Here is a 27853-nt window from a genome sequence, read left to right as displayed (position 1 = left end):
ATTTCCTCAGACACTTCCATCTATACTTCCTCATGACATATAGGAGACCGTTTCAACACGTCAAATTTACGCTTGCTCACACAGAAGTAAATTCCTCCACTCACCTTCCCTTAGCCTATTTGACCCACGTTCCCATCAGCTGCCCCCAGATTGGACCACTCACCACGACATGGGGAAAGTAATTTACAGTGACCAATCAACCTGCCACCCTGCACACCTTTCATCTGTAGGAGGAAGCCAGGTCACCCTGGGAGAACACACGAGCTCCACTCTCATGGCACCGGAGGTGAGGACTGCACCTGTTTGGCAGTCACTCCACTCACTGTATCGTTGTTCCACTGACCTGATGTTTGTATTTCACCGTTTGTGAGCCATTATTTATGGGGATCAGCGTACATATGCCTTGAATATTTCTATTGATCAGCTGGCCATTCAGGCAGATGAAGTTACAGAAAGAACTCGGGCTGAATCTTACATGTGTGCTTTAGGTGATCCTTCATCCATCAATACCAGCAGCAAAAGATGCCAATCATTATTTAAAATCACCAGGAAATGTACTGTTGCTATTGTAACAAAATATATTAATGGTTGTGAACAATGATTGTTACTTGAAGGCTTTCACACCTTTATTTGAATGAGTCACATGACTATCCGCTGACATACAATAATGTCTACGTGAGGGACTGTGAGGTCTATCCAGAAAGCACCTTTGCAGAATGGCACATATTTCTTCTTATTTTGTACGTACATACTTCAAATGACTTACTTAAACCTTAAGATCATAAGACATAGGAGCACTTTCAGGCCATTCAACCCATTCAGTTTCCTCTGTCATTCGATCATGGCTGATTTATTATCCCATTCTCCTGCCTCCTCCCCTTAAACTCTAACACCTTTACTAATCAAAAAACTTAACCATTTCCGCTTTAAATGTACCCAATGACTTGGCCTCCACAGCCATCTCTAGCAATTAATTCCACAGATTCACCACCCTTTGGCTAAAGAAATTCCTCCTGATTCCTATCCTAAAGGGATGTCCTTGAATTCTGAGGTGGTGCCCCCTGGTTCTGGACTCTCCCACGACTTGAAGCATCCTCTCCACATCCTGTCTATCTGCGCCTTTCAATATTCAGTAAGTTAAAACCCATCAAAGAGTGTCAGCATTCCAACTGTATTTGCAGATCAGGCATACAAGGATTAATTTAAGAGATTGGAGAGGTAAAGCTGGATATGGTAATCAAGATGTGTGATTAACTGCACTGCGGGCACCATGCCAACTTTATATTGCCTACTCGTCAAGTTAATTGTTTGCATGGAAGCAGTTCTTATCCTAGCATCAGTAGGGAAAGTTATAAATGGGTAGTATATTGTAGGTGCTGAAGGTGAACCAAAACACGGTGCACACAATGCGAATGTTATTATTTCTGCATTCATCAGAGCACAGCATCCATGTCGATGTCTGAGTGGTGCAGTTGAACTCAGCCTGCTCTCTTGTAATCTCAGCTTATTGCCTCCAGAGTTAGCAAAATTGCAAACTCCAAAAGAAGTAAACTAGCAACAAGCCTTTAGCAACAGATGATCTATATGATCAATGATGGTCGTGGTCTTGATGCCCATGAACACACATGCACAGTTTGAGGGGAGAAGCTAAAATCACAGTGTTACAGTGGAGTAAAGGGAATTACAGAGGAATGGGAGAGGAGCAGGCCAAAGTTGATTGGAAGGGGATACTAGCAGGGATGACGGCAGAACAGCAAAGGTTGGAGTTTCTGGGAGAAATTTGGAAGGCATGGGATAGACACATCCCAAAGGAGTCGTATTCTAAAGGCAGGCGATGCAACAAGGGAAATCAAAGTTAACATAAAAGCAAAAGAGTGGGCATATAACACAGCAAAAATGAGTGGGAAGTTAGGGAATTGAGAAGCTTTTAACACCAACAGAAGGCATTTAAAAATGCAACAAGGAGAGAAAAGGTGAAATATGAAAGCAAGCTAGCCAGTAATATAAAAGAGGATACCAAAAGTTTTTTCACATATATATAAAGAATAAAAGCGAAGTGAGAGTGGATATTGGACTATTGAAAAATGAGGCTGGAGAGTTAGTAATAGGGGACACGGAAATGGCAGACAAACTTAATCAGTAATTTGCATCAGTCTTCACTGTGAAAGACAACAGCAGTGTGCCAGAAATTCGGGAGTGTCGGGGGCACAAGTGAGTGTAGTTGCTATTACTAAGGAGAAGGTGCTTGGGAAGATGAAAGGTCTGAAGGTGGATAAGTCACCTGGACCAGATGGACTACACCCTATGGTTCTGAAAGGGGTAGCTGAAGAGATTGTGGAGGCATTACTGGTGATCTTTCAAGAATCACTAAGTACTGGAACGGTTCCGGATGACTGGAAACTCGTAAATGTCACAGGAAATTATAAGCCAGTCAGTCTGACTTCAGTGGTTGATAAGATGGTGGAGTCATTTATTAAGGATGAGGTTTCAGGGTACTTGGAGGAGCATGATAAAATAGGGCTAAATCTGCATTGCTTCCTTAAGGGGAAATCTTGCGTGACAAATCCGTTGGAATTCTTTGAGAAAATAACAGACAGCGTAGTCACTGGATGCTGTTTACTTGGCCTTTGACAAAGTGGTGCACATGAAGCTGCTAAGCAAGGAGCCTGTGGTCTTACAGGAAAGATACTAGCATGGATAGAAGTTTGGCTGACTGGCAGAAAGCAGAGTAGGAATAAAGGGAGCCTTTTCTGGTTGGATGCTGGTGACTAGTCATGTTCTGCAGGGGTCAGTGTTGGGACTGCTTCTTTTCACATTATACGTCAATGACGGAATTGATGGCTTTGTGACCAAGATTGTGGGCGATATGAAAATAAGTAGAGGAGCAAGTAGCTGAGGAAGCAATGAGTTTGCAGAAGGACTTAGACAGATAATGTGATACACACAAAATGCTGGAGGAACTCAGCAGGCCAGGCAACATCTATGGAAAAGAGTAAACAGTCATCAGGACTAGTGAAGGGTCTCGGTCCAAAACATCGACTGTACTCTTTTCCATAAATGTTGCCTGGCTTGCTGGGTTCCTCCAGCGTTTTGTGTGCAATACGTTGATTTGATCTGCAGTTTTCCTATTCCTTGTGTTGGGCAGATCAGGTGAATGAACAAGGAAGTGGCAGATGGAATATAGTGTAGGGAATTGAATGGTCATGCATTTTGGTAGAACGTGTAGACTATTTTCTAAACAAGGAGAAAATTCAGAAATCAGACAGCAAAGGCATTTTGGAGTCCTCGTGCAGGATTCCCTAAAGTTAACTTACGGGTTAAGTCGATGGTAAGGAAGGCAAATGCAATGTTAGCATTCATTTCCAAAGGATATAAAAGGCCAGTTAGTGGTAAATCTGTGGAACTTGTTGCCATAGGTGGCTTTGGAGGCCAAGTCATTAAGTGCATTTAAGGCAATGGTGGAATGGCAGAGCAGACAAGATGGGCCAAATGGCCTAATTCTGCTCCTATGTCTTCTGGTCTTATGGCCTTCACACACAGAAAGTAAAGGTTGGCCCCACCTGGAAGTCCAAAATGACTGCGCTAGAGTCATATCAGTGTTGCTTGCCAACCAGTGTGGTTGGTGCCTGTTCTGCACACTTGTGGAGATGTTAAGTGCACGCGTGCTAACCCAAAGCAATATGTGCCTTTCAGAAAGAAACAAGCGTGTGTCACTATATACTTCATTTTCGAGCCCATAGATACAGATGTTACCCTGCTTAATTTCACCATCCCCCTCCCCCCCACCTTTCAAGTCCCAGGACTTCAAATACATGATAAAACTTTGAAAACACAAATTCATCAATTTCTTGGTGAATAGCAAGCGGCCCCATATTATCAGAAACACACTTCCTGATGCACCCAATAACCTGCTGAGCTAGCTAAATGGGTAAGAGTCTGCCATCGTCATCCTACCTGTTCCAACTGATCAATTCCACTGGAACTGCGGACCAACTTCACAAGGTCCTCCTTCATCTTCTCTGCCCATGACCGAATGCTGCAAGACAAAGAGATCTCTTACATTTATGGATTGTGGCTTCGTCTGTCACAACTACAAAAACAAACAGCATTTTGTCTTCACAGAATCACCTACTGCAGTTTGGTTTAATTGTGTTAATGCCATTCATTTTTGTCCCAGCTTCTAGTACAGATGAAATTTTAAATATTAACAGTCATCCCCAAGATTGGTGAGGCTTGCTTTTCCTCATTTAGTTTTCTTGTATGAACTTTTCACAAACTGGAGATTGGAATGTCAAACTGCTGCAGATGTAAGGTGATTTGAAGTTTCAAATTGGAAACCATTTTGTTGAAAGTTGGTCAAAAAGAGATGAAATCCTAATTAGCTACAATTTAACTGAACGGTGTGGCAGATACAAGGCTTACATATTCTACACCTACATTCTGACATGGTCATCTGCTGCTGTATTGAATTCTAAGGGTCTTTTATCATGAAAAGCGCTGGTGTAGACAGCAGAGAAGACAGGCAAAGAATACAGCGGGATATAGATCTGTTGCAGATAAGAGCAGAGAAATGGTAGATGGAGTTTAACGCGGTCAAATGTGAAATGTTGCACCTTGGTGGGTTAAATGAAAAGAACAGTATTACACCCTTACATTGTTAAAGGCAAGACTCTTGACAGTATTGATGAGCTGAGATAACCTGGGGTTGACGTTCATAGCTCCCTGAAAATGGCTATGCAGTTTGATAGGGTGGTTAAGAAATCATATGACATGCTTGTCTTTATTAGTCAAGGCACTGGGCTCAAAACATAGAAACACAGAAACATAGAAAATAGGTGCAGGGTTAGGCTATTCGGCCCTTCGAGCTTGCAACACCATTCAGTATGATCATGGCTGATCATCCAACTTAGAACCCTGTACCAGCCTTCTCTCCATACCCCCTGATCCCTTTAGCCACAAGGGCCATATCTAACTCCCTCTTAAATATAGCCAATGAACTGGCCTCAACTGTTTCCTGTGGCAGAGAATTCCACAGATTCACCACTCTCTGTGTGAAGAAGTTTTTCCTCATCTCAGTCCTAAAAGGCTTCCCCTTTATCCTTAAACTGTGACCCCTCGTTCTGGACTTTCTTAACATCGGGAACAATCTTCCTGCATCTAGCCTGTCCAATTCCTTTAAAATTTTATACGTTTCAATAAGATCCCCCCCTCAATCTTCTAAATTCCAGCGAGTATAAGCCTAGTCGATCCAGTCTTTCATCATATGAAAGTCCTGCCATCCCAGGAATCAATCTGGTGAACCTTCTTTGTACTCCCTCTTTGGCAAGAATGTCTTTCCTCAGATTAAGGGGCCAAAACTGCACACAATACTCCAGGTGTGGTCTCACCAAGGCCTTATACAACTGCAGTAGTACCTCCCTGCTCCTGTACTCGAATCCTCTTGCTATAAATGCCAGCATACCATTCGCCTTTTTCACCGTCTGCTGTACCTGCATGCCCACTTTCAATGACTGGTGTACAATGACACCCAAGTCTCATTACACCTCCCCTTTTCCTAATCGGCCACCATTCAGATAATAATCTGTTTTCCTGTTCTTGCCACCAAAGTGGATAACCTTACATTTATCCACATTAAATTGCATCTGCCATGAATTTGCCCACTCACCTAACCTATCCAAGTCACCCTGCATCCTCCTCACAGCTAACACTGCCGCCCAGCTTCGTGTCATCCGCAAACTTGGAGATGCTGCATTTAATTCCCTCGTCTAAGTCATTATTATATATTGTAAACAACTGGGGTCCCAGCACTGAGCCTTGCGGTACCCCACTAGTCACCGCCTGCCATTCTGAAAAGGTCCCGTTTATTCCCACTCTTTGCTTCCAGTCTGCCAACCAAAAGCCAGGAAGTTATGTTGCAGCTTTTTAAAACTCCAGTCAGGCCGCATCTGGAGTAGTGCATACAATTCTGGTCGCCGCATTATAGGAAGGACGTTGAGGCTTTGTAGAGGGTGCAGAACAGGTTTACCAGGATGCTGCCTGGATTAGAGAGCATATGTTATAATGAGAGGTTGGACAAATTTACATTGTTTTCTCTGGTTTGGCGGAGGCTGAGGGTAGATGTGATCAAGGCTGATAAGATTGTTAGAGGTATAGATAGAGTAGACAGACAGCATCTTTTTCCCAGGCTTAATACCAGAAGATATGCATGTGAGGTGAGAGGGGTTAATTTCAAAGGAGGTGTGAAGTGCAAGTTTTTCACCAAAAGTGGTGGGCGTTTAGAATGCGCTGCCTGGGGTGGTCGTTGTGGCAGATGCATGAAGGACTTTTTGTTGCAAGGACGAGGCTGAGGACGAACCCAAGTGCAGGACACAGGCGCGGAGGCAGAGTCGTGAGGCGTTTAGCACCGCCACGAACGGGGAACCGGTATCCAGGAGAGTCTTTACACGAAGACAAGGTTTACGTGGAGCATCCAGGAAATGATGAGGAGCTTAGAACTGCCAGTCCCAAGGAATCAAGAAACAAGGTTTACTCACACTAGAGTCAACCAACAAACTGGCAAAGCATGGCAGTGCCGCCTGAGTTTTATCCCATGTTCGTTAATGGGAACTAGGTGTGTTGTAATTAGTGGAACTGGAAATCAGACGAGGGGATTAAGGCCCAATTAAGGAGGTAATAGCCAGACGGGACCAGGACACTTTTAGGAGACATTCAGATAGGCACACAAATGTGAGGGAAATGGAAGGGTACAGAGATTGTGTAGGCAAAATAGATTAGTTTAGTTGAGTTTAGTTGGCCGTTTGATTACTAATAAATTGGTTCAGCACAACATTGTGGGCCGAAGGGCCTATTTGTGCTGTACCGTTCGATATTCTATGTTCTTTGAATGCAAGTATGCAGAATGGAATTCATGGACTGGTCTATCTATTCACATTTTAAAGTGTAATCAGCATAAGCCATTGATTTAGTACAGTGACATGCAAAAGTTTGGGCATCCCCGGTCAAAATTTCTGTTACTGTGAATAGCTAAGTGAGTAAAAGATGACCTGATTTCTAAAAGGCATAAAGTTAAAGATGACACATTTCTTTAATATTTTAAGCAAGATTACTTTTTTATTTCCATCTTTTAGTTTCAAAATAACAAAAAAGGAAAAGAGCCCAAAGCAGAAGTTTGGGCACCCTGCATGGTCAGTACATAGTAACACCCCCTTTGGCAAGTATCACAGCTTGTAAACACTTTCTGTAGCCAGCTAAAGAGCCTTTCAATTCTTGTTTGGGGGAGTTTTGCCCATTCTTCCTTGCAAAAGGCTTCTAGTTCTGTAAGATTCTTGGGCCGTCTTGCATGCACTGCTCTTTTGAGGTCTATCCACAGATTTTCAATGTTTAGATCAGGGGACTGTGAGGGCCATGGCAAAACTTGCAGTTTGTGCCTCTTGAGGTAGTCCATTGTGAATTTTGAGGTGTGTTTAGGATCATTATCCTGTTGTAGAAGCCATCTTCTTTTCATCTTTAGCTTTTTTACAGACGGTGTGACATTTGCTTCCAGAATTTGCTGGTATTTAATTGAATTCATTCTTCCCTCTACCAGTGAAATGTTGCCCATGCCACTGGCTGCAACACAAGCCCAAAGCATGATTGATCCACCCCCATGCTTAACAGTTAGAGTGTTGTTCTTTTCGTGAAATTCTGCACCCTTTTTTCTCCGAATGTAACTTCGCTCATTGCGGCCAAGAACTTCTATTTTAACTTCATCAGTCCACAGGACTTGTTTCCAAAATGCATCAGGCTTGTTTAAACGTTCCTTTGCAAACTTCTGACGCTGAATTCTGTGGTGAGGCTGCAGGAAAGGTTTTCTTCTTCTGACTCTTCCATGAAGGTCATATTTGTGCAGGTGTCGCTGCACAGTAGAACAGTGCACCACCACTCCAGAGTCTGCTAAATCTTCCTGAAGGTCTTTTGCAGTCAAACAGGGGTTTTGATTTGCCTTTCTAGCAATCCTATGAGCAGTTCTCTTGGAAAGTTTACTTGGTCTTCCAGACCTCAACCATTCCTGTTAACTGCCATTTCTTAATTACATTACGAACTGAGGGAACGGCTATCTGAAAACGTTTTGCTATCTTCTTATAGCCTTCTCCTGCTTTGTGGGCATCATTTATTTTAATTTTTAATGTGCTAGGCAGCTGCTTAGAGGAGCCCATGGCTGCTGATTGTTGAGACAAGGTTTGAAGAGTCGGGGTATTTATAAAGCTTTGAAATTTGCATCACCTGGCCTTTCCTAATGATGACTGAACAAGCCATAGCCCTAACAAGCTAATTAAGGTCTGAGACCTTGGTAAAAGTTATCTGAGAGCTCAAATCTCTTGGGAGTGCTCCTTTCCTTTTTTTCACTCTAAAATTGTACAAAACAAAAATAATAAACTAATCTTGCTTAAAATGTTGAAAATAATGTTTCATCTTTATGACTTTTGGAGATCAGTTCATCTTCTACTCACTTAACTATTCACAGTAACAGAAATTTTGACCGGGGTGCCCAAACTTTTGCATGCCACTGTATATACATTCTTTCCTGAAAATGAGAAAGGGGAGAGTTTGAACCTTTCTTCAGATGCTCTGAGAAGTGGAGGTTAGAACGAGGGGAAATTTAGTTCTGAAAGGACGTGCTCCCAATCCACTGCTGAGCTTGTCCACCTTAGTTTTGTTAAAACATTGAAGGCAGCAGCTAAAAGTAGATGTAAGTCATCCTTGAATACATTAGCGTAGACCATTCCATTGATTTTACATTGACACTATGAATTTAGTGTGGAATGAGGCAGGAACTGGATCTGCTCTACCCAGGGTTCTTGACTAACAAGGCAAGGGTTCAATGGACACTTCAAGTAATTGTGTTGGACTTGGGGCCCAGTCCAAAAAGTAACACCAGCAGAGGGTAAAGCACAGCTCTGGACGCTCAGCTGAGGTTTAGCATCTAATGGGTGTACCCTATTCTAAAGGATAGATGAGAGTCCTTAACCTAAACAAGCACCGATAAAGTTGAGGTGAATCCTTCCTTTTAAACAGTTCCAGATTCTAAATGATGACGTGTGAATTCCAACCTGCCTTTGGGGCAGAACACAGGAGATAATTATTTTGGATTGCCCTGGATGAAAGCATGATACTGGGTAATGGGAGCCTCCAAATGAACCTTCAGAGTCCAGTTTAGTGAATAGCAATAGATGTTCTCTTCTCCACCTCCCTCAAGTAATACAGAACATCTACAAGCAAAGTTGACCCAGATCCTTTCAAACATATTTCAGCGCTCGCTCCACAGATTGTAGGCAAACATCCAACAATTAGATTTCCACTGCAGCCTGCCACAGAAAACTGTCAGAAGCACAGCGACAAGATCACTGTATGACATGAACAAAGTAGGAACACTAATAAATTATGAGTTTTCCCAGAAGTTATCAGTAAATGAGTTGTAAAATCTAAACTTAAGATCTGAATTTCACGCTTTAGTAAGGCCAGATTTTTTAAACTTCTGAAGTAAAATTGGTGCTTTATTGCAAGATTCTGACACTCTTTTGTACATTATGATCAAGTCAGTGGTGAGGAAGGCAAATGCCATGTTAAGCATTCATTTCAAGAGGTCTAGAATACAAGAGTAAGGATGTGATGCTAAGGTTTTATAAGGTACTAGTGAGGACTCACCTTGAGTATTGTGAACAGTTTTGGGGCCTGGCATTGTACAAGGTCCAGAGAAGGTTCACAAGGATGATTCCAGAAACAAAAGGGTTATCATATGAGGAATGTTTGATGGCTCTGGGTCTGTACTTACTGGAATTCAGAAGGATGAGAAGGGATCTCATTGAAACCTTTTGAACATTGGAAGGCCTAGGCAGAGTAGGTGTGGAAAGGATATTTTCCATGGTGAAAGAGTCCAGGATGAGGGGATGAGGGGGCACAGCCTCAAGATAGAGAGGCGCCCTTTCAAAACAGAGATGCAGAGAAATTTCTTCAGCCAAAGGGTGGTGAATTTGTGGAATGTGTTACCACATGCAGCTGTGGAGGCCAGGTTGTTGGGTGGGTTTAAGGCAGAGATTCAACATGGCATCAAAGGTTACGGGGAGAAGACTGGGAACTGGGGCTGAGAAGAACAAAAAGGATCAGCCATGACTGAATGGCAGAGCAGACTCAATGGGAACAAATGGCCTAATTCTGCTCCTGTATGTTATGGTCTTATAATTAACCTTGTCCTTGATATTGTACTCTGTTCAATGTCAACAATGTCAATCTCTGAAGTGGAAGATTATTGCTTCTATCAACATTGATCACTCTTTTTAAACTGAAGCCTCTTTTCTCAAACTCCATTTACAGGATTTGAAACATCATTCTTTACAGTATTTGCCCAGTGTTTTGGATTGTTATTTGAATAAAACAGCCACTTCACTTTCATGCTTCAATGGATTCCTGTGATTTTTGTTTCTGAGTCATTAATGACAAAAACAAGTGCACATTTAAGACTCAGATGGGAAATATTCATAGAGCCGAGTCACCTTAAACAGCTTGTTTAAGAATAAATTGCTGAAGTATGAGTCTATTAACTCCGAGGGAAAGTTTGCCAAAGCAACAGGATGAATATCAGCAAGGCGCATTTCACATTGCTTACTTAAAATTTGCTTAAATTTACCATCTAAAATTAACTAATGTGGAGAGTAAAACGACAGATGCAAAGACATCGGCGCAACATTAAACTGCTCGTGATTTTACTCATCTCTCTTACTCCTGAAAGCGGGCATTATTGTCTGCACTAAACTGTACGGAAGACGGTGGTGGTGACTGTTGTAGTGTTTCTGGTGAAAGTAGCGTTGGGAGTGAATTCCAGGATATACTGTGGACTCAATAACAGTGAAGGAAGAGCAATATACTGACGAACATGTGTGAGTTGGAGGGGCACCTGCAGGCTCTGGAATTCCTATCAGCTGTTATCCTTGGCTTTCCTCCTCTCAGGGACGTCCAATGTAGCCCAAGGTAAGCAGATGCAGTGCACTTGGTGGACAGTACGTCCTGCAGCCTCCGTATATTGGAGTGAATGGCTCAGTTAGTTGACAGGCTGCCAAACAAACAGGCTGCTCAGCTCATCAAGGTTGTGAGTTTCCTGGTGTGTTGTTGGAACTGCAATCATTCACCAAAATAAAAGAGTCCCATCACTCTCTGTGTAGATGTATGAGTCACCTGCCACAGATTTCCAGCTACTGACCGACTGACCTCATAGCCGAGAATTAAAGCTGATTGATGGTGATGGAATTCAGCGATGGTAACGCCACTAACTGTCAAGGGTAGTCAGTAAGGCTCACTCTCACATTGTTAAAAATAAACAAATTTTAACTATGCAAAGTATAGTATTCCTTGCTGATGTTTGCCCTGTTGCCTTGGCAAACTTACACTTGTAGTTAATAGACTTAAGGCTGATTTATACTTCTGCGTCAACTCGACGCCGTAACCGACGCAAGTGGCCTACACGCGTTGTGAGCATTTATACTTGTGCGTTGGTGTGTCTGCGTCGCTCTGCAATTCGGGCACGTCGTGCATGCACACACACCAGCCCGCGCAAGGCTTCATGGTCAGGGTAGTCTTTCTCAGGGTAAACAAGTTTAAAGCAAGTGTCTTTTTTCGTAAAAGCGAAATATGTCCTCCATAATTTCGGAGGTCTGTAAAGCTTTATGGAAAACATTGCAGCCAGAGTTCCTTCCCTGCCCTTCAGTCACCCAATGGGAAGCTATTGCAGCGTAGGAGGAAATGCCATGCTCCCAGGTGGGCCAATCATAGTTGTTGCGTTCTGCATTGCCGCAACACGTAGTTACATTTTGGGAGAGGTGCGCATCAGGCTATGGCGTAGGGATCTGCATAGGCTTTGCGTAGGGTTCGCAGCTATGTCGTACCTACGGTGTCGATTTGATGCACAAGTATAAATCAGCCTTTATACATCTGCAGTTATCTGAAGTGACCCGTTTCAGGTGACGTAGCTCTATGAATTTGCCCATCTGAGTCATGATGGGGTCTTAATAAGTTGAGACAGTTACAGCTTAATTGGAGATCTCTTCATCATTTGCACATCAAATTCACACCAATAGAATCAACCGTTAAGTGAGTTTAAGAAAGATACAAGATGATGTCACAGCAAGTGTTCAACGATGGCATTGGAAAACTCAAACAGAGGGTAAAATAGTGCATGTGTGTATATATATATATATATACACACACACACATAATATATATACATATTAAATATATATATTATATATATATTTATATATATATTTATATTTAATATATATATGTGAAGAGAGCAATAGGTTACATATTTGAGTTGAATTGCATTCTATATTGATTTGGAGTTTATGGCTAAGCAGGGAAGATAGTAGTATATTCAATATTTCAGTAATATTTAAGTAATATTTTAAATATATTGCATGGTTAGCATTCTTTGTTGTTTTTTTGTAAAAGTATGTGAATGGCATACGTCATCACACCATCATGTCATGCATGCGCACCTCACAAAAAGTAAAAACAACGCTCATCTGAATATCTCAGACTCCCTTGTTTTTCTTTTGATTAGTTTTATGCTTTGGAGTTATAAAACATAACAGTTACACGTTCTGACCTTATGATGGGAGTAAGGTCACTGAAGGAACAACAAACAATGGTTGGACCTAAGGCAGAGGAAGGTCTTGGAGCTCTTGTTGGCCTTTACATACGTACAGGCGTCTCCAGGCTTTTGCGTGCCGGACCACAGAGAATCCAGCAGGAAAAGCTTTATGGTTTTTGTGATAAGTACAGGATTGCACTTCACAGCTTTCTTTTCCTAATATGCTTAAATGTTGCAGCATGCTTTACAAATTCTGCACCCAAATATTTTAACTATATGGTAGGGAGATTTGTACAGAGACTTGCTGGTCAAAGCAGTCGAGAAAGAAATCTCCCTTCTCCAGCAAAAGTGAAATGCTCAAGTCAGGTGGCACAGGATCATAGTGGTTAACACAGCACTATTACAGTGCCAATGACCCAGGTTCAATTCCCTGCCATTGTCTGTAATGAGTTTGTACATTCTCCTCCTGACTGCTTGGGTTTTTATCCTGAGCGCTGCAGTTTCCTCCCACATTCCAAAGATGTACCGGTCAGTTGGTCTCATGGGTGTAATTGTGTGGCATGGGTTCATTGGGCAGTAAGGCCTGTAACTGTGCTGTAACCCTACATTAATAAACAGGTAAGGTCTGCAATGCAAGCAAAATAATTGTTCACAATCATTTAAATATTCCACAAATATGAAAATGAACACATTGGAAATTTTTTGCTGCTAACCTAAGAAAAAAAAAAGTCAGCACTAAAAATACAGAGTGCTTCCTCAGGGGAAAAATCAGCTGTCCTAAATATTATAGTGAATTCCATTAACCAAAGGTTTTATTGCCAGACATTTGTGTAATTGAAACTAATCTTTAACTAAACAAATTTCTGAGTCCCGACAAACTTATTGCTTATTGTCATGACTGCAGTGCCACGATTATTTGGTACTTCTGACAGGATTTAAACATCAGAAACCATCCCAACTTTTAATTCGGTGAATGTTTATCAGTCTGGTCAGAAATTAGGCCAGGGCTCAGTCTTCATGGCCAGCTTCCAAGAGTTTCAGGCTATCCCCAAGTGAGCGCAGCTTCTCGCTCTTCCTTACAAGGCCACAATACATCAGAAAAGTAGCAAACGCCACAAAGCTGGGCCTACTTAAGCAACTGTCATCTAGTTACTGCTCACACATCTCTCCCAGGACCACTGGACAACTTAATAACAAAAACAGAGGCCACAAATGTCCAGGATCTGGTCACAGGAAATAAACTAACTTTATTTACACTATCATTTAGGTCATTTCCTCATCTATTTCACTGTTTTTAAGTGGTGATCAGAAATTATTCTTCAGTGACCTAAAAATCCCTCCATTTTTGGGCATTTATTCCGGCCACAGCTATGGCAGAATACAGCATTGTGGATCACTCCCTCAACCACTGAAAAGTTCCAAATGACATCATTTGGTGCAGGAGGCAGGGGTTCAGATTTCTGAATCATTGGGATCTCTTCTGGGGAAGGTCTGACCTGTACAAAAAGGACAGGCTGCACCTGAACTAGAAAGGGACCAATATCCTGGAGGGCAGGTTTGCTAGAACTGTTGGGGAGGATTTAAACTAGTTTGGCAGAGGGGTGGGAATCAGAATGAGAGTGCAGAGATTAGGGTTGTAGGACAAGGGCATGATGCTATGTGTTCTTAGTTGGTGAAGGAGGACAGGCAGGGAACAAAACATAAATGTAGCCAGTTAGAGGGGTAGAACTGTGTATTTCAGCGCTAGGAGTATTAGGAATAAAGGGAATGAATTTAGAGCATGGATCAGTACGTGGAACTATGATGTCATGGCCGTAACTGAAACTTCACTGGAGGAGGGGCAGGATTGGCTGATGCAGGTGCCGGGGTTTAGGTGTTTTAAAAGGAATAGGATGGGAGGTAGAAAGGTGGGGGGGGGGGGGGAAGTAGCATTACTGGTCAGGGATAGTATCATGGCTATAGAAAGGGAGGATGCTGCAGAGGGAGTGTCCACTGAGTCGTGTGGGTGGAAGTCAGAAATAGGAAGGGATCAATCACTGTGCTGGGAGTAGTCTATAGACTCGCAATTAGCCCTCGGGACACAGAGGAGCAGACAAGCAGGCAGATTTTAGAATGGTGCAAGAAATACAGGGTTGTAGTTATGGGTGATTCCAACTTCCCTCATATTGACTGGCACCTCCTGACTGCAAGGGGGATGGGGCTGAATTTGTCAGGTGTGTTCAAGAAGGATTCCTGACACAGTATGTGGACTGGCCGACGAGAGGAGAGGCCATACTGGATCTAGTTCTGGGTAATGTGTCACAATAGGGGGCATTGATGGCGGACCCAAATGCAAGACACAGACACTGAAGTACAAGGAACAGGACTTGACTAGAGTAGGGACGAGACAGGATATAGACAAGGAGCAGGGACAAGAACACAGACTAGAGCTTGGATATGGACAAGAAACAGGGAAACCAGACAAGGAACTATGAACCAGGAGCCAGGGCACACAGAGCCAGGACCCTTCCTTGGGAACAGGACGTAGGGCCGGGACCCCTCCTTGGGAACAGGACGTAGGGCCGGGACCCCTCCTTGGGAACAGGACGTAGGGCCGGGACCCCTCCTTGGGAACAGGACGTAGGGCCGGGACCCCTCCTTGGGAACAGGACGTAGGGCCGGGACCCCTCCTTGGGAACAGGACGTAGGGCCGGGACCCCTCCTTGGGAACAGGACGTAGGGCCGGGACTCATACACAGAATGCTGAACAAAGAGACGGATCCCAACACAAGGTAGCAGCAAACAGCCAGACCCACCCAGCAAAGGCGTGGACACAGAGACAGTTCCCAACACTAGGTAGCAGCAAACTGCTAGACCTATCTAGCGAAGGCATGGACACAGAGAGACAACTCCACACAACAAAAGGCAGTTCCTTATCTTGACCTAACAAGGCTCCAGTCTTGCTCCGGTGGTAAAACTTCAGCAATACAGGCAGGGTATCCAGGCTTGGTGAGCAGGCAGAGGGTCAGGCAAGGGGGGGAAAGACAAGGAAAAGAACAGAACAGTCCAGCAGGGAATCCCTGGTTTGCAGAGGTATTTATGTCTCAGCCCCAAAACGAGAATCATGTGCCTACAACAGAAACTGAGGAAATCCAGAAACCCTGGAATAAGGAACTATGGACTGGACCGTGAACCGGAATACAGACTTCACGGACCGGACCATGACATAATGAACCTGATCAGGTAGCAGACCTCTTGGTAGGGGAGCATTTTGGTGAGAGTGACCACAACTCCCTTAGCTTCAGCATAGCTATGGAAAAGGATAAAAACAGACAAAATGGGAAAGTGCTTAACTGGGGAAGGGCTAACTGAAAGGATGAGGCAGGAACTAGCAACAGTAAATTGGAAACAGAAGTTCAAGGGTGAAAGCACAGAAGTACTGTGGAGGAAGTTTAGAGACAACTTGTGCTGGGTTCAGGATGGGTTTGTCCCACTGAGACAAGGAAAAAATGGTAGGAAAAGGGAACCGTGGCTGATTAAACAAGTGAGGCAACTCGTCAAGAGGAAGAAGGAAGTATATGTTAGATATAAGAAAGAGGAAGCAGGAGGGGCTCATGAGAATTATAGGGTAGCCAGGAAGGAGCTTAAGAAAGGACTTAGGAGAGCTCGAAGGGGCATGAGAAGGCCTTGGCATGTAGGATTAAAGAGAACCCCAAGGCGTTCTATGCGTATGTGAAGAACAGAAGGATGACAAGAATGAAGGTGGGGCCGCTAAAGGATAAAGAAGGCAACATGTGCCTGGAGGCGGAGGAGGTTGGGGAGGTCCTAAATTAATACTTTGCTTCAGAATTCACAAGTAAAAAGGACCTTGATCAGGGTGAGGTCGAAATAGAACAGGCCTGTGTGCTGGACAATGTGGAAATTAAGGAAGAAGAAGTGTTGGATCTTCTTAAAAACATCAAGATTGGTAAGTCTCTAGGGCCGGATGTGATATACCCCAGGTTGCTGTGGGAAGAGAGAGAAGAGATCGCTGGAGCAGTAGCTATGATCTTTGAATCCTCTTTGTCTGAAGGGGAGGTGCCGGAGCATTGGAGAATGGCAAATGTAGTTCCCATGTTCAAAAAAGGAAATTGGGAGAATCCTGGGAACTATAGACTGGTGAGTCTTACGTCGGTGGTCTGCAAACTATTGGAAAGGATTCTTAAGGATAGGATCTACGAGCATTTGGAGAAGTACAGTCTACTCAAGGATAGTCAACATGGCTTTGTGAAGGAAAGGTCATGCCTCACAAGCCTAATTGAGTTTTTTGAAGAGGTAACAAAAGAAATTGATGAGGGTAAGGCAGTAGATGTGGTCTACGTGGATTTTACCAAGGCATTTGACAAGGTTCCCCATGAGAGACTCAACCAGAAAGTCATGAGGCATGTGATCAGTGGAACTTTGGCTGTTTGGATAAAAAATTGGTTTGTAGGAAGAAAGCAGAGGGTAGTAGTGGAAGGAATGTATTCTACCTGGAGGTCGGTGACTAGTGGAGTGTCCCAAGGATCTGTCCTGGGACCCCTGCTCTTTGTGATTTTTATAATTGACCTGGATGAAGAAGTGGAAGGATGGGTGAGTAAGTTTGCAGATGACATGAAGATTGGAGCAGTTGTGGATGGAGCTGTAGGTTGTCGAAGGTTACAAGAGGATATAGACAGGATGCAGAGTTGGGCAGAAAAGTGGCAGATGGAGTTCAATCCGGATAAGTGTGAGGTGATACATTTTGGAAGGACAAACCAGAAGGCTGAGTACAGGGTTAATGGTTGGTTACTTAAGAGTGTGGATGAACAGAGGGACCTTGGGGTTCAAATCCATACATCCCTCAAGGTCGCTGCACAGGTTGATGGGATAGTTAAGAAGGCCTATGGGATGCTAAGCTTCATTAATAGGGGGATTGAGTTCAAGAGTAGAGAGGTCATGTTGCAACTCTACAAATCTCTGATGAGACCACAGAGTATTGTGTTCAGTTCTGGTCACTTCATTATAGGAAGGATGTGGAAGCTATGGAGAGGGTGCAGAGGAGATTTACCAGGATGTTGCCTGGATTGGAAAACAAGTCTTATGAGGCAAAGTTAGCAGAGCTGGGACTTTTCTCTTTGGAGCGTAGAAGGATAAGAAGGGACTTGATAGAGGTCGACAAGATTATGAGAGGCACAGATAGGGTGGATAGCCAGTACCTGTTTTCCAGGGCACGAATAGCAAACACCAGAAGGCATATGTACAAAGTTAAGGGAGGGAAGTTTAGGGGAGACATCAGGGGTAAGTTTTTTGCACAGAGGGTTGTGGGTGCCTGGCATGACTTGCCAGGGATGGTGGTGGAGGCTAAAACATTAGGGGTATTTAAGAGCCTCTTGGACAGGCACATGGATGAAAGAAAAATAGAGGGTTATGGGGTAGTGTGGGTTTAGAACTTTTTGGGTTTTTTTATGGAATATATGGGTCGGCACAACATCGAGGGGCGAAGGGCCTGTACTGTGCTGTAGTATTCTAGTGTCTAGTGTCTAATTTTTTTCAGGACCCTTGGAGATTTAGTGGTGTCAGTACCACAAGCATATTTGCACTGTCTCTCGAATTCTAGGGCCCACAACCTCTGTGATACTGGCCTATGGCAACGGAACCATCCGAGAGACAAAAAGAAGGCACGCAATATAAATCAAGTATTGACATTTGATGCTTTAATCTTGCTGACCTTTCTGCCTACTGTATATCAATACAAAATCCAATTATTTATTGCTGTCATGAATGAAAAAAAGCACAATGGAAATGCTCCATGTGAAACTGTATCTCACTAGGCCAGTTACCCTTCAATACACTGCCTGACAGGCCCCATCCTCAACTCTGCTGGGTGCTGTCTTATCTCTGACAAAACACACAGTAAAAGGCTCAAAAAAAGCAATGGTCCTGACAAAAGGGGCTAATATACCGACAGGATTACATATTTTCACCTCATGAATGAAATAGCACTTAGTATTATTTCCCAATCATGGAAGTGGGCCTGCCTGTACAGAAAGCAGTCTGCTCAGTCTTATTGTAGAGGTGTCTATTCCACTGAGAAAGGACCTTTACTAACATCTGTACCGTGTATTGAAGCAATCAAATCCCACAATTGCTCAAGTTCAGGCACACTTTTAACGAAGCATCAACAGCATAACCTCTTCCCTAGTAGTTTCTGGAAGCTGGTAACATGGTGACTTTAAGGCATCTGTTCGCCTTGCAAGCCCATGGATCACTCTCCAGTCTTCACTCTCCAGGGCGCAGGCCTGGGCAAGGTTGTATGGAAGACCAGCAGTTTCCCATGCTGCAAGTCTCCCCTCTCCACGACACCGATGTTGTCCAAGGGAAGGGCAGGGGCCGATACAGCTTGGCACCAGTGTCGTCGCAGAGGACTGTGTGGTTAAGTGCCTTGTTCAAGGACACAACACGCTACCTCGGCTGGGGCTTGAACTCATGACCTTCAGGTCGCTAGTCGAATGCCTTAACCACTTGGCCACGTGCCACAGGCCATTTTAAAGGGCCTTTCACAAACTTTGGGTACTACAAAACATGTTCTAGTCAATGAGTTACTTCAGAAGTGCTGTCACTGCTGTTACACAGGACATAAATTTAGTGACTATACCCACTAAATTCACTTGCACTACTTTGTCAAATTCCTGCCCATCGTCAGAGGCAGCAGAGAGGAGCAATGTCACTGCATGGCCAGATTCTTCTTTAACCCCAAGTTTGCAGATGATATCTCTGAAGCGGGCCATATCTCAGATAATGATGTCTGAGCACAGGAAGGAGGTACAGAGCTTAGTAACAGAACAACCTTACCCTTAATGTCCTCAAAAGATCTGCTCATTGATTTCAGAAAGTGGGACAGGGCACAAGTTCCTGTCTTCTTCAATGGAGTTGGGGTTGAGAGGATTGAGAGCTTTAAGTTCCTACGAGTGAACATTACACGACCAGGTCCTATCATATTGATGTCATGGACAAGAAAGCTCACCAATGCCACTACTTGATCAGGAGTCTAAATAAATTCAACATGTTGGCTTCGAGCCTTACCAATTTTTATTAATGCATCATAGAAAGCTCAAACAGGAACCAAACACCCCTCTATGGACTCTGTCTATACCTCCTGCTGCCTCAGTTAAGCAGCCAGCATAATCAAAGATCCCACCCTCCCCGGGCTTGCTCTCTTCTCCCCTCTCCGATCGTGCAGAAAAAATGAAAGCACATACCATCAAACTCAAAGACAGATTCTATCCCACTGTTATTAGACCTTTGACTGGGCCTCTTGTACAATAAGTTGGACTCTTGACCTCACAATGTACATCATTATAATCTTTCACTTTATTATTTACCTGCTCTGCAGTTTCTCTGGAACTTTTACATTTTATTCTGTGTTGTTGTTGACTACATAGCAGTCATAGAGTCCATTCTCACGTAGTACGGATACGAGACAACACTCACCAAGATTATGCGAAAGTCTCCAGATGGTTGCTATGCACGAATGCTCCGGATGGCTCTTGACATGAGTTGGCAACAGCACATGAAGAACGTCGAGCTCTATGACGACCTACCGATGCTCTCCACTAAAATCGAGGCAAGAAGACTGCAACTATCGGGGCACTGTCTACGCCACCCCGAACTACCTGCCAGCCTAGTCATCATATGGGAGCCCAAGCACGGGAGGATGAACCCTGGGCGCCCTCCCAAGACTATGGTCAACATGCTCCTAGAAGACAGCGGTGCAGCTAATGTAGATGAACTGAACACACTGATGAGGGAGAGGGAGAAGTGGAGAGTCCGTCATCGTGCCCGACGCCGGCCCCCTAGGCCTGGGTCACCGTAGTAGTAGCAGTAGTAGTAGTTATTGACTAACCTTGTTCTACCTCAATGCATTGTGTAATGATCTATGAACAGTATGCAAGACAAGCTTTTCACTCTCCTTGGTATCTGTGACAATAATAGACCAACACGAATACCAATCTAGACTCTGGTAGGAAGAAGGTCAACAAGAAGCCAAGTTTTGCCTGGCTAAGTGTGCAAATATTTCTGTCCATTCTCCTTACCGCAGTTCCTGATTGGTAAATCCTGTTAGCAGCTGTTCCAGTTACAACTGCCTTGTACCACTCAACTGGGCATAGCTGGGCCTTGCTATAGTATGCCGGCTTCAGTGAGGTGGAACATTAATTGCATTAACAACATTTGCTAAAATAAACATACGCGGCACCAACTTCCCTCTGCCCTCCCACCAATTATGCCTCGGGCACCTAGCCCACCGGCTGCACAGTGACAGCCATCCCGCAGTGCTACAGAATCGCACTGATTTGCGTTCTGATTTTAATTCTTTGCTCCCGATCCTGGGCCTGCAGACCTGCTGGGTAATACCAGACGGGGCGACTCATTCCGATCCGTGAATCAAAATGCCAAAAATAGGTAATAGCTAAAAATGCAGCGAAACACTAAAAACGTTCTGGATGTACTAGAGATCTGTGCACAGATATAGCAAAGGTTCACAGTTAAAGCAAATTCTAAGGAGTTAATATCATGAGACCATAAGACATAGGAGCAGAATTGGGCCATTTGGCCCATCGAATCTGCTCTACTATATGACAAGAAGGACAAAGGTGAATCAGAATCAGGTTTAATATGACTAGTATATGTCATGAAGTGTGTTGCTCTGCATAAAACCACTAGGCCATACAACACAGGAGCAGAATTAGGCCATTCAGCCCACCAAGCCTGCTCCATCATTCTATCATGGCTGATCCCGATCCCATTCAATCCATACATCTGCCTTCTCGCCATATCCTTTGATGCCCTGACCAATCACGAAACGATCAACTACCGCCTTAAATATACCCATAGAGTTGACCTCCCCCGCAGTCTGGCAGAGCATTCCACAGATCCACTACTCTCTGGCTAAAAGTAATTCCTCCTTACCTCTGTTCTAAAAGGTCCCCCTTCAGTTTTGAGGCTGTGCCCTCTAGTTCTGGTTATCCCCAGCTTAAGAAACATCCTCTCCCTACCCACCCTATCTAGTCCTTTCAGCATTCAGTAGGTTTTAATAAGATCTCCCCCCCCCACACATTCTTCTAGATTCCAGTGAGTACAGATCCAAAGCTGCCAAATGCTCCTCGTTAGTTACCCCCTTTATTCCCAGAATCATCTTCATGAACTTCTTCTGGACTCTCTCCAATGACAACACATCCTTTCTGAGATATAAGGCCAAAAACCGTTGACAATACCCCAAGTGCAGCCTGACTAGTGTCTTATAAAGGCTCAGCATTACCTCCTTGCTTTTATGTTCTATTCCCCTTGAAATAAATGCCAACATTGCATTTGCCTTCAGACTCAACCTGTAAACTAACCTTCTGGGAGTCTTGCACAAGGACTCCTAAGTCCCTCTGCACCGCTGGTGTTTGAACCTTCTCCCCATTTAGATAATAGTCTGCACTATTGTTCCTTTTACCAGAATGCACTGTCATACATTTCCCAGCACTGTGTTCCATCTGCCACTTTTTGCCCATTCTTCCAATCTACCTAAGTCCTGCTGCAATTACATTGCTTCCTCAGCACTACCTATCCCTCCACATGCCTTCATATCATCCACAAACTTTACCCCAAAGCCATCAATTCCACTATCCAAATTATTGACAAGCAATGTGAAGAGTAGCGGTCCCAATACTGACCCCTGAGGAACACCACTAGTCAGCAGCAGCCAACCAGAAAAAGCCCCCTTTATTCCCACTCGCTGCCTCCTGCCTGTTAGCCATTCCTCTATGCATGCCAGTATCTTTCCTGTAACGCCATAGGATTTTATCTTGTTAAGCAGCCTCATATGTGGCAGCTTATTAAATGCTTTCTGAAAACCCAATACTGTAGCAGCAGTATATTGCAATACACAAAAAAATACTATAAATTACAATAACATTTAATCACATTCAATTGCGCTCTTGGTGACCAGAACAGCCAAGGTCTGCAGTTCCATGAACCCACTAGAGGCCAAAGTTGGCCTGTCCTGCCTTTGGAGGGCTGTGGATGTACATGAATGGGCTTGTTCTGTTGCTTGTTTGTTCTGTGCTGTTCTACCAAGCATTATGATCATAATAAATTGACAACATTTGTAAGCTGCCCCCAGCACACCATTAGGTTGTGTTGGTTGGTAATGCAGATGCTTTATTTCACTGTATGTTCCGATGTACATGTGGTAAATAATCTGAAACCTGAATCTGAAGATAAAGGAAATTATTTTGCCAATTTTAACTCAGTAGTGCTGAATTAATAATCCATGATACCTTATCAACATTATCAAACCAATCCATGATTTCCTTTGCCTTCCCGCTTCCTCAACCTGTCTGCAAGTCTCCTTCACTCAGCCTTCCCTTCCCCTAATCTCAATCTGTCCTCTCCATCTCAATTCCCCTTCCCTTAGCTCTGTCCTTCATTCACCATTTTCTTTCATGTCATCTGTCTGAGCCCCAACCCCTTCTCCTCTCCCACTATTCACATTACTGTAATCACCCACCCCCGCTTTTCCCACTCCCCACATTTTCCAGCTGTCATGTCCTCTGCCCCTGATTGTGGCCTTAAACCCAATCCTGGGCTATTTTGTGACAATCCAGTCATTCCCAATCCCAGTAACAAATCCCTCTTACATTTTCCGCCCATTCCATCAATTCATGCCAACCACCTTTCATCCTTCCACTCCTCTCTGGTCCCAGCAGCTGCTGTACATCCCTCTCAATCCCCAGCATTCCCCACCGTCAACCACCAGTCCCATCAACCTCTTCTCCAATGACGATCTTCTTCCCCAACCCTAGTCGTAGCAAGCGTTAAATATTCCGCCCCATCTCAAGTCTCCAAGAATGCATCCATCCTCAACATCTCCACAGCCCAACCCACAGCTGCAGACCCACTAACCTCTCACAACTGTCAACAGTCTTTAACCCTACTTCCAGCAATACCACAAGGCAGGAGCTGTAGTCCTTCATGCCACAGATGACTCTTCTCCATAGAGTTTCAGGAGAGGTTCAGTCACCCAATCAATGCTAGATGTTCTCAAGAATTCATTATCAATTCATCTGCTTTCGTATTACAGGCAAGCCTTGACTCCAACCAGCAGATCTGCCACTAGGCTGTGTCGTCACTTCCACCCTTCTTCTCATCTTTGTTGCTGCAATACTGCCCCTCAACTCTAACAAGTTTTTGGATAGAATGGTTCATCTTCAGGATAAGCAGGGGAATAATCTCCAAATCATTACAGAATCAGCCATATCTATCAGCAGGATAAGCAATGTAATGTTAGCATCTCCTCTCAGGCCAGCATCACCAATATCCATGCTCTGATTGCGCACAACCATGGCAATATGTGGACTACACCTTCTGCATTCAGCTCCCAGTGGATAGGAAGAATGTTCCATGGACATTATTAAAGTCTCCTTAAAAAAAAGATGGCATCCTCACTGACTCACGATAATGATTATCCCATAACTATTCTAGATGTTGCCAAGCACCTAGAATCTCTGCAGCATCTACAAGTCGTGAAGGAACACACAATGAGCCAAACTACTTAGTCCCTCATCTAGCAAGCAGCGCCAGCTGGACCCGCAGCAGGGTCTGTAGATCTGACATGAGAATCTTCAGCCACCTCAGATCACACAAAACTGGAGAGAAGGCCAGGTGACCCCTTGAGGTTAGGGATGAGGAGGATCTAATTATGAAGATCTAATTAAGTGCTAAATAAGTCTACAGCACTCTCTCCATTAGCCTTGCCAGAAGGCCATACCAATTATTTATTACACTCTCTGTGAAGCTGTTCTTCCAGACATCTGTCTTGCACATTTCTTTCAGAAGTTTGAACAAATGTGATTATAGAACATAGAATAGTACAGCACAGTACAGGCCCTTCGGCCCACAATGTTGTGCCGACCCTCAAATCCTGCCTCTCATATAAGCCCCCACCTTAAATTCCTCCATATACCTGTCCAGTAGTCTCTTAAACTTCACGAGTGTATCTGCCTCCACCACTGACTCAGGCAGTGCATTCCACGCACCAACCACTCTCTGAGTAAAAAACCTTCCTCTAATATCCCCCTTGAACTTCCCACCCCTTACCTTAAAGCCATGTCCTCTTGTATTGAGCAGTGGTGCCCTGGGAAAGAGGCGCTGGCTATCCACTCTGTCTATTCCTCTTATTATCTTGTACACCTCTATCATGTCTCCTCTCATCCTCCTTCTCTCCAAAGAGTAAAATCCTAGCTCCCTTAATCTCTGATCATAGTGCATACTCTCTAAACCAGGCAGCATCCTGGAAAATCTCCTCTGTAGCCTTTCCAATGCTTCCACATCCTTCCTATAGTGAGGTGACCAGAACTGGACACAATACTCCAAGTGTGGCCTAACCAGAGTTTTATAGAGCTGCATCATTACATCGCAACTCTTAAACTCTATCCCTCGAGTTATGAAAGCTAACACCCCATAAGCTTTCTTAACTACCCTATCCACCTGTGAGGCAACTTTCAGGGATCTGTGGATGTGTACCCCCAGATCCCTCTGCTCCTCCACACTACCAAGTATCCTGCCATTTACTTTGAACTCTGCCTTGAAGTTTGTCCTTCCAAAGTGTACCACCTAACACTTCTCTGGGTTGATCTCCATCTGCCACTTCTCAGCCCACTTCTGCATCCTATCAATGTCTCTCTGCAATCTTTGACAATCCTCTACACTATCTACAACACCACCAACCTTTGTGTTGTCTGCAAACTTGCCAACCCACCCTTCTACCCCAACATCCAGGTCGTTAATAAAAATCACAAAAAGTAGAGGTCCCAGAACAGATCCTTGTGGGACACCACTAGTCACAATCCACCAATCTGAATGTACTCCCTCCACCACCACCCTCTGCCTTCTGCAGGCAAGCCAATTCTGAATCCACCTGGCCAAACTTCCCTGGATCCCATGCCTTCTGACTTTCTGAATAAGCCTACCGTGCGGAACCTTGTCAAATGCCTTACTAAAATCCATATAGATCACATCCACTGCACTACCCTCATCTATATGCCTGGTCACCTCCTCAAAGAACTCTAACAGGCTTGTTAGACACGATCTGCCCTTCACAAAGCCATACTGACTATCCCTGATCAGACCATGATTCTCTAAATGCCCATAGATCCTAACTCTAACAATCTTTTCCAACAGCTTTCCCACCACAGACGTAAGGCTCACTCGTCTATAATTACCCGGACTATCCCTACTACCTTTTTTGAACAAGAGGACATTTTCCTCCCTCCAATCCTCCGGTACCATTCCCGTGGACAACGAGGACATAAAGATCCTAGCCAAAGGCTCAGAGTGCAGAGGAGATTATTCACTATGATGTTACCTAGAGTAAAGGAGTTACTCTAAAGTATAGGAGTAAAGATTGGATAGGCTGGACGTTTTCCCTGGATCAAAGAAGATTAAGGGGTGATGTATCAGAGGTATATAAAACTCTTAAGAAGCACAGATTTCCTCTTGATTTCCAATTGGTAAATCAAGAGGGTTTAGGTTTGAGGTGAGCAGAAGGAGTTTTAAGAGGGATTTGAGGAGGAAGTTTGTTTGCAAGGAGAGCCGTTGAGATCTATAACTCACTGTCAGAGGAGGTGATGGAATCCCATACAATCTCCTTGTTTAAGCAATATTTCGACAGGCAGAGAATACAGACCTCCTGCAGCAAATGGGACTTGCTCAGATCAGCAGTTCCCAACCTGGGGTCCGTGGACCACTTGCTTGATGGTGTTGGTCCACAGCATCAAAAAGATAGGGAGATGGACAGAAAGGTTGTCATGGACACAGGGAACTGAAGGGCCCATTTCTGGACTCTGCGGCTTCATAGATTTATTGATAAGCAAGATCAATTTCAACAGCTAACCTACTGATTTCATTCCAGAGCACTTGCTGATTTAAAAGGAACCAATTCCAAAAATGTCTAGGCTGATTATTCCTGGAACGTGCTGCGGTGTTGGCTAGAAATCTAAATAATTGCTGGAATGTTTAAAAAGTTTCAATCAAGAAATATAGTTAAGCTTTAACCAAGTTACATAACTAGAAAGGCAAACAATGCACAATATCATTCTCTAGTACTGCACATAATCATTTGTTCAAAGGGAAAGGAACAGTGCTCTCCATGTAGAAATCAGGCCAGTCAGCTCATAGAATCAAAAGTGCTTGACTACTGTGTACTGATTGGGTGTTATGACTCCTTCACAATGTTCTCTATTTATACTCATGTGGCTGTCATCTTTCCTCGTGGATAAAGAGTATAATTTTAGCATTCAGAGCACAAGAGCAGAATTTCTGCTGTGGCAGCACACCAATGTAAATTTGTGGTGGTTCCTTATGGTACATAAAAATAAAACCTGCAAAGGCAGGAAATCTGAAATTTAAAAAAACAGAAAATGCTAGTAACACTCAGCAGGTCAGTCAGTATCTGTAGAAAGAGAAACAGGTTTAATGTTTCAGGCCAAAGCATTTTCTGTTTTTACTTAAATCACTGGATCCATTTGTCAATACTCGTAACCTAGCAACAGAGCTCCGCAGTATCATCACACTTTCAGAGTAAGCAGAGTTGCCATGGTGAGGATCTGGCGAGTTCAATCTTCCTGTCATAAGGAAGTACAACCAATTACTAGAAAATTCCAGCCAACTGCAGCTGCCCCAGGGACCTGCCACAGCACTTCCTTTGTCTCACCCAGTACCATTCCCACCACCAAAACTGAAATTTCTGGAAAGACACCGCTGACAGTGACGTCAAGCCAGCAAATGTCAACTGGCAGTACAATATCAGCTAAGCCGGGTAACTCAGCAGTCAGAAATCTCACTGCCATACACTTATACCAGTCTGCTACAACAAGAAAATCAATTCTGGGCCTCTTCACTACAGGAAGGACGTGGACACTATAGAAAGAGTGCAGAGATTTACAAGGATGTTGCCTGGATTGGAGAGCATGCCTTATGAGAATAGGTTGAGTGAACTTTTGGCCTTTTCTCCTTAGAGTGACAGAGGATGAGGGGTGACCTGATAGAGGGGAATAAGATGATGAGAGGCATTGATTGTGTGGATAGCCAGAGGCCTTTTTTCCCAGGGCTGAAATGGCTGACATGAGGGGACATCGTTTGAAGGTGCTTGGAAGTAGGTACAGAGGGGATGTCAGGGGTAAGTTTTTCACACAGAGGGTGGTGGGTGCA

The 27853-nt window shown here is 43.9% G+C and overlaps 1 protein-coding gene across 3 annotated transcripts in view; it reads right to left on the bottom strand.

Annotated features, from left to right (window-relative positions):
• Positions 1–27853, bottom strand: part of LOC134359480 (voltage-dependent calcium channel subunit alpha-2/delta-1) — a 761998-nt gene that overhangs the window by 682068 nt on the left and 52077 nt on the right. For all 3 annotated transcript variants that reach the window (XM_063072791.1, XM_063072789.1, XM_063072790.1), the window contains exon 2: positions 3955–4036. In XM_063072791.1, coding sequence (XP_062928861.1) covers positions 3955–4036 — 82 coding nt within the window. The remainder of the gene's footprint in view (positions 1–3954; positions 4037–27853) is intronic.

The sequence above is a fragment of the Mobula hypostoma genome, chromosome 20, assembly GCF_963921235.1.
Source record: "Mobula hypostoma chromosome 20, sMobHyp1.1, whole genome shotgun sequence".
NCBI classification, from domain to species: domain Eukaryota; kingdom Metazoa; phylum Chordata; class Chondrichthyes; order Myliobatiformes; family Myliobatidae; genus Mobula; species Mobula hypostoma.
This window is presented reverse-complemented; position numbering and strand designations above follow the sequence as displayed.